The 7,792-nt window shown below is 34.1% G+C and overlaps 1 protein-coding gene across 1 annotated transcript; it reads left to right on the top strand.

The window, feature by feature from the left end:
* Nucleotides 1–1,996: 1,996 nt before the first annotated feature.
* LOC120344961 (uncharacterized) lies at nt 1,997–4,472 on the top strand. Its single transcript, XM_078113268.1, has 5 exons — nt 1,997–2,184; nt 2,262–2,350; nt 2,750–2,914; nt 3,776–3,995; nt 4,307–4,472. Exons 1-5 carry the CDS (start codon nt 2,068–2,070, stop codon nt 4,361–4,363), a joined length of 648 nt encoding a protein of 215 aa, XP_077969394.1. The 5' UTR covers nt 1,997–2,067; the 3' UTR covers nt 4,364–4,472.
* Nucleotides 4,473–7,792: the final 3,320 nt, after the last annotated feature.

The following is a 7,792-nucleotide window of genomic DNA, read 5'->3' as shown; positions in this document are numbered from 1 at the left end:
AATCGCCACATGCGCCCTCCAAGTCATCGCAAACGCCCACAAGGAGACGTTTTTGCCCATTTTGGGAACCGCTGGTTTGGAGCGTAATCGTCTTTATCTAACTTCATATAACTTATAATAGATATTTAATAATACTTTCTATATTCTAATTACTCAGGGAAATACATCAAATATGGGATAATATAAACAAGATTTTCATTCAGTGAATGATTCCAAAGCTTATCTTCAAATGTACATTACACAATCACTGTTTCAACACACATATAAAGTTATATTGGACGTTGCACAGCTTGTTTTTTAAAGAACGGCGAAATATGCGTTATGATAAAATAATTGAATAATTTCTCTCGTTTTCAATGTGATGTGGTCAGTGGGCTAAATAAAAAATCGAATATAAGGATATCAGCATCTCGTTTTTACCTCAGTTCGCTTTCTTATCTTGTAAACATCATTTTCATTGACAGATGCCAGAACAGGGCCCCCTTATTAATAAATATGAGCATAATTTGAAAGTAGAAGTTTGGTGACTACGTTCAAATAAGTTTTATTACAATAAACTCCCTCTAATGAAGGTCGCCTTATTGAAAGTCTTCAGAGAAACAAAATATATACGTGTATAGGTGGTAGGCTAATAAATTTGCAAATAGATTGCACACGCAAATATAAATTTATTTGAAGATAGATAATAAAATGTTTTGAACAAATTTCATCTTGGGTCTTTGTCAGATTAAGTAACAATATGTATCAGTCCATTACATCATAGAATGCGGTATAACAAAGTTTGAAGGTAGTGACGTTTATTAAAGATCTGTTTATGCAATTGTGAGAAAGGTGAATCAGTTTAACGTCTTTAAAACACAAAAACAAGTATACCAAACACATTTTCATAAACAGGACTGATAAATGTTACCACAATTGACGAGAGCTCTGCATTTATCTCGTTATTAATTTAAAATTATTTTATACAATCACTAATGGCGGAAGCATTTATAGCTCGGAGTATTTTGTAAAATGTCAAATTTTTCAACAACCTATGTATAATAAATGTCTGTTTATTCGATGGTAAGAATGGCGGATCAGATAACGTCTTTAAGGTACAAAAACAAGCAGTTTCGAAACACATTTTCTTACACAGTTCTACAAGAAATGTTCCCGTTATAGATGATGCCTTTTTATTTGTCTTGGTAATATATATATATATATTGTTGACAAAACACGCTTGTGAAATATTTTCTAAATTCTTGTTATTCTTTGTGTGATATAGTTCTTAACGAGATGAAAAAAGCTTTTTTTCGCAACTAATGGTCAGATTTGTTTGATTTTCTTATATTTCAAAGATTCAAAGAGTTCGGAAGTATATTACCATAATTTAAATAAAAAAAACTTCAATTACGTTGAAGCATTTTCTATTTTTCTCGACAATAGTGCTTGTTGTCATTATAGAAAACGTATATAAGCGATTTTAGATGCGATGTAAATTTAAAAAATGCTTGTTTTGTTCCGTGTTTTTTGTTGTGGTTGAAAGTAGTATAAAGTTAATGGTTTGGAGCGTAATCGTCTTTATCTAACTTCATATAACTTATAATAGATATTTAATAATACTTTCCATCTTCTAATTACTCAGGGAAATACATCAAATATTGGATAATATAAACAAGATTTTCATTCAATGAATGATTCCAAAGCCTATCTTCAAATGTACATTACACAATCACTGTTTCAACACACATATCAAGTTATATTGGTTTTGCCTCAGTTCGCTTTCTTATCTTGTAAACATAAATTTTATTGCCAGATGCCAGAACATGGCCCTCTTATTAAATGTGAGCATAATTTGAAAATAGAAGTTTGGTGACTACGTTCAAATAAGTTTTATTTTTCTCTTGTACAATAAACTCCCTCTAATGAAGGTCGCCTTATTTAAATACTTCAGAAAAACCAAAATATACGTGTATTTATAGGTGGTAGGCTATTACACTTACATATATGAGCTTGTTAATTTATAGTACTTTTTAGAACTTTATTCCTATTTTCCATCTGAACACTATTAAAACTGTTTACTACAAGATGATGCTGAAAATATTGTTTGTTATAATCTTTTTAATGGCGGAAGTTCGAGCTGTTGCATGGAAAAATATGCGAGAATTCGTTCCGTCAGAATTCTTTGCTAAATTTGATAAAGAGGCATGTATTCATTAATACAATTTATGTTGTAAATAGAATATAATACCAAAAAAATAAAGTATTCTTATACATTACAGGTTACTCCAACTGAGGCATTGGAATTTGCTTTCGGCAAAGATAAGAACTTTGTTTACGGCAAACATCCCAAATGCGCACAGCTCAGCAGGTAATCATTACATTTTCAGTCAAATTTTGACAGATGATACTAAAAGATGGAGTTTTAAAACTGAAAAAATAAATAGAACGTTTATTTTGTAACAAGCGTTTTGACAGATAGCTTGCATTAAAAATATTAAATTTAATGTTTTGGGTTCTCAAATGCAAACAGATTTGTTTTCACATTAGACTCTAATTCAGATGGTGTATGTGACAAGTTCGCGAAGTTTTATAATATTTTGTTTCTGTACATTCAATACAGTTGGTGCTGGTACACCTGATGACTCAGACTTCAGTAAAATTTAATAGTAATCAATAATTTCCGGTATCAAAACATTAATTAAAAGAAGAAAATTTTCCCTGTGTCAGGAATTAAACTATTCCACCATCATATATTATATTTCGACAGTTATTCATCAGGACCAGATGACGTATGCCAAATTGGGCAGGGAACAGGTAAGAAAACGAATTGCAAAGACAGAAAATGCTCTTACATTTCTCGTTATGGATCGACTAGATGCAACAAAATGGTTGAATTATACAGGCCGATCAAACTTGTCACGGTCGAATGCAGGTAAATTTCACTACGTACAATGCGCTTCCATGTCATTTATTCAGGTGGCTTTAGTTGTACTTTGGAAGCGCACAGCTCGCGACACCAAACGATTACAACCTCTGTTTGCATTAAAAAAGTTATCTTAAAAATAATCTGCTTCAATATAACTCTATTAGAAAATGGTATTATAGAGATTTATTTATACCAAGTTGCAAGTTCCAAATGACCAGTAAATCCCGGCTTACAAACGCCAATTTTGTATTCCCAAGTAATATTAGGGTGTTGGAATTTGAATAATTTCCATAATTGCAATTTTCATAGGATCAACGGGTATCCAGGCCGGATAGCAACCGCCAAAACAGCGACTGTAATAATGGCGACCGCATTAAAACAGCAACTGTTTTATGATAGCGACTTAACTCGTGTTAGAGTTAGAGTTAGGAACCTCTCTACACACGTATGCACGCACAAACAGGCAAACAGTGCGTAGTAAAAAGTTGAAACCGAAAGGGACTTTAAAACAACATTTTATTTGGACTAACGATATCATAACAGTCGCTGTTTTATTGCGGTCGCCATAATGACAGCCGCTGTTTTGACAGTCACTCACTTGATTACGTCACTATTATGAAGTCGCCATTATGACAGTCGCTGTTCTGACAGTCGCTATGTGGAACCCTAGCCGGATCAACGATAATAAGACAATAAACCCTCTGTGTAATAAGTTGAGGGAAATGACTACGCCAAGTAGTTCGAAAAAACGTTACTATTCAGTATGCACCAGACAGTTTTTTTTTTTTTTAATTTGAAGTTATTACTCCAAATACATAAATTAATTATTAATTCTTGATACATTTAAAAAATATTTTATTCTTCAAGGTCTCCTCAAGGGTCATGTGGCCAGCTAAAAAAATATTACAATACAAATAATAGTATGCGAAAACTTTACCCCGAAGATTCAAGCGATTCTGAATTTTATCCGCGTCAAACCTCCAATAAGAGATCCGAATGCGAGTGTCAGACTATTTGGTGCGTTGGTGAGCTGTTGACAATCTACAAAGAAAATGGAAGGCTGTACAAGGGAGATATAACAATTAAGGTAGACCAATATCCCAACTGTGAATTATTCTCATATTTTATTTATATTGTAAGTTTGAATTATTCCAGTATAAGTATATTGAGTTCAGTTTTCTGCAAAAATGTATGTGTTTAACATTTACAGCAAACGTTATTGACAAGTTTTATTGTATTATTTTTCTGTAATATTTTCACTATTGGGTCAACAAGTACTTTATAGATGAAATGCCAATAGTGATTGAAAAAAAAAACTAAATAAAATAACTAAAAAATATATTGTATCCACTCAGCGTAAAATATTTTATATCTTTCATTTTTGCATTATAATTGCAGAAACCATGCAAATGCGATTGCAGAAAAAAAGTGACCAGATCGACTTTTTGGAAATAAACAAAGAAGAAAGAATGCTGCTGATATGTTGAATTGTTCATTGTTGAAATTATGTACAATTTCTTGCATGTGTAGAATGAGTTTCTCAAAAATTAAAGGAGCAACATGAATAAAAGGCATATTTTTTTTACGAAGTAATATTGGATAATACAGATTGTTTTACATTCCCTATCGAGTTTTATATCAGGCGTTAGTAGACATAGTTATGAATATATAGTTTTATTCGTTATTCGGGAAATGTATTCTGTGCGCTATTGGGAGGAATTTCTAAGTTGTAAAAGTAGGTCAAATCTGTCAGCAAAGTTCATTATGCCGACAATTTCAGTAATGTCGACTCTCTCAGGAATGCCGGATCTGTTGGCAATGTTGTCTCTCGCAGCGCCGTCTAATCAGTTAACAATGTCGACTTTGTGGGCAATATCGCGATTGCAAGTAATAACACGTGCTTCGAAATTAACGTGGAAAAGTAAGCAAGTTATCTTGTCCGACGCGTCTCTACTCTATGGGTTAAAGTTAGTTCACCACAAATATGTTATACAACAGCGCAGAGAAAATATGAATTGTTCGCAGGTGGGCGTTATCAAGACAATTTGAGTTGGTAATTTAAAAAAATATGGCGTTAGTAACGTTTGATAGCTTGCAACAACTGGTAAAAAATCCAGTTCAAATAAAGTTTTGATGTTGCGACGACCCTTGTTTTATCTTTTAAATGATGTCATGTGATATTATTGCTATATTTTTAACACTGAGGGCGCTGTGATATAATGGCTCTGGTGACACTGTCGATCTGCCCCTTGGTGTCCTGTTAGCGTGTGCTGTGGATGGTACAGTGTGGTTGTTTTTTGGTTGGATGTTTGGTTTTGAGTGTCTGAGGGAGTGCCTCTGGTCTCCGGTGAGTGATCGGGGATTTTTGTTTGTGGTTTTGTGACTGTTGGATTGGGATTGGTTAGATGTTTTGTGCTGGACAATGGGATCATGTTTTGGTTTGAGTGCGATGCCATTGCAGTTCATTTAGTGTTGTATTTTCAGTTTTATCATAAAATTAGCTATCATCAGTTGTGTTCAAATGTTGTGCACATATAGAATTGTTTATCGTCTTTTAAAATGCCTGTCATAAGTTAACTTACATTTCACTGCCGGGTATTGTTGTTTTTGTTGTGTGCTTTCCGTTTCTTTGGAGTATTTGGTTGTATTAACCGTTTCATTGGAGGATAATTAATAAATAGAACAGAATAGTATAAATTTAAGTGAATATTGAGAGGAAACTTGACCTCAGATCATATTGGAAGATATTCTGAACCTGGATAATTCTTTCATAGACTGTCGGTACGCTACAATGTAAATAAGGTTATAAGATTATTTAAGAAGAATAAATATTTAAAAAAATGATTATCCTAGTTTTTTTTGTCTACAATATGTATGAAAATATCAGTTCATTGCATTCAACAAATATGAATCTAAGATTTTTTTTATCTATTCATTAAGTGTGATAGATACATACATTTATTGCAGTTTATGCGATTTTATTTCTTTATTATCATACAAAACCATTTTGACATTTTCATCATAGACATTGAATTGAGCAATGATTTAGGTTATTACTCATCATAAATTTTCCAATACTCAAATAGAGATGTTTTATATCCACCAAATTACATTTTGCTAACACCAAATTAAAAGAGAGCAAACAGACTTACTCAACGATAAAATATTTTCGTACGAGTCGCTCGCCATACGGAGTCTAGTAGAAATTGAATACATTGTATACTTTGAAAAAGTCGATTTTCTGCGATCTTTATTTCGCTTTGCACTTGGCAATAATATTTTTTTACACAAAGCATATTGCCTACAGCAAGGCTGCCCAACACGCGGCCCGTCGGACTGTTTTTTTGCGGTCCGCCTTTTAAAGTTTGTGGGCAAATTTTTACTATATTATATATTTCGTGAATTTGATGTGCTTATTCTGCCATCTATCTACATTCAAGTGCGGGTTCTTATTATTACGTATGCACCTTGGTGGACATCGACGTCATTTTTCTTTTTATTTCTTGCAAAACTGTGCGTTCTGTTCTACCAACTCGGAAGATATTGGGCGATAAATGGGGACGAACGCTGAGCGCAATTATAAGAACGAATTTGAAGCCTGAGTTTGCAAATTATTCTCATTCTGATTGATTTCTTTCGTGTCGGCTTTGATCGTCTTTATTGCCAACGTAAAGCAAAAATTCAACAATATCTTTGCTACTGATCCCGGGACTCACCCTTTTCGGTTTGTATTTTTGTTTATGTTATGTTTGCGTTAAATCATATTTCGGAAATGTCGTCACTGCGTATCCGTCAATAATTCTGATGAAATTGACTTATGGCATTGCTACATATTAGTCACAAATCAGTATATATAGGCTATTCAAAGCTGTGTAATGTTGCTTTATTAAATACTTGTATTGGTATTTCAAATTTTACGAAACGGCCCACGTAAACTTGATATTCCCGTGACATTGGTGCACGTTATGCTAATTTAAACGTTGAGGCAGTATCATAGCTGCGAATGAATGAAAACATTATAACGCAAATATAACACTCAATTTTGACGTGATGTGTGTGGCCTCGTGTGGTCGTCAAAAAACCGCAAGTGTAATAATTGATTCTTTGATTCGGCGGCCCACCAGTGTAATGTCCACTCCCGTGTTACCAGATATTCGAATATTAAACTGCTATTCTAATATTCGACTTGATACTCGAATAATTTGCCAGCTCTACGCAGTAACCAAAAAGCAATAATTACCTTGATTGATTTTATTGTAATAAACTTGTCTTTTATGTATTATGTAAATTACCTATACCGAAATCAGGGCCTAGCTGATATATATTAATGTTTGGTACAAACGCTTGCGGTGCGCAACGAATTTCGTCACGTGAAAGTGGCCCGTGAGACGAAAAAGGTTGGGCAGGCCTGGCCTACAGCATATACGCTCTACAATATGCCCCTAGCTACCTCCTTTGCTTCATCTCCTTGCTGCGTCAGTTGATATTGATTGGTATTGCACCACGCAAGTATGCGTGGGTATGTGTTGACATTCATTCTCCTTTTCCTGCAATGCCGGATCGCCGTATTTCATTTTACTTGTATTGTATATTATCTACTTATTATTATTTACTTACTTGACTTACGATCGCTTGCTCGTTTTTATTGTTTTCCTCCCTGGGACCGCACTCGCACTAGCTGATTTCTATTCTTTCTGCACACTCTTTTATTTTCTCGACACTGTCTCCACCCAGGTTCCCACTACCATCTTCATCATTTTTATTTTCCTGGGCTGTCGCTCTGCCATCGGTTCCCTTTTTACCACCACCACCTGTATTGTGTGCTGATCCTTCCCCCACAATTTCGACACTTCGATGGCATCATCTTTACTTGGCGGCTTGCCT

The sequence above is a fragment of the Styela clava genome, chromosome 5 (genome assembly GCF_964204865.1).
Source record: "Styela clava chromosome 5, kaStyClav1.hap1.2, whole genome shotgun sequence".
NCBI classification, from domain to species: Eukaryota; Metazoa; Chordata; class Ascidiacea; order Stolidobranchia; family Styelidae; genus Styela; species Styela clava.
The sequence above is the reverse complement of the archived record's forward strand: the minus strand, read 5'-3'. Positions and strand labels throughout refer to the sequence as shown.

Excerpts from the sequence above, each read along its gene's own strand:
- LOC120344961 (XM_078113268.1), top strand. The coding sequence starts at position 2,068 with ATGATGCTGAAAATATTGTTTGTTATAATCTTTTTAATGGCGGAAGTT. Across the intron at positions 2,351-2,749 it reads AAATGCGCACAGCTCAGCAG|TTATTCATCAGGACCAGATG; the intron begins GTAATCATTACA and ends ATATTTCGACAG. Across the intron at positions 3,996-4,306 it reads AGGGAGATATAACAATTAAG|AAACCATGCAAATGCGATTG; the intron begins GTAGACCAATAT and ends TTATAATTGCAG.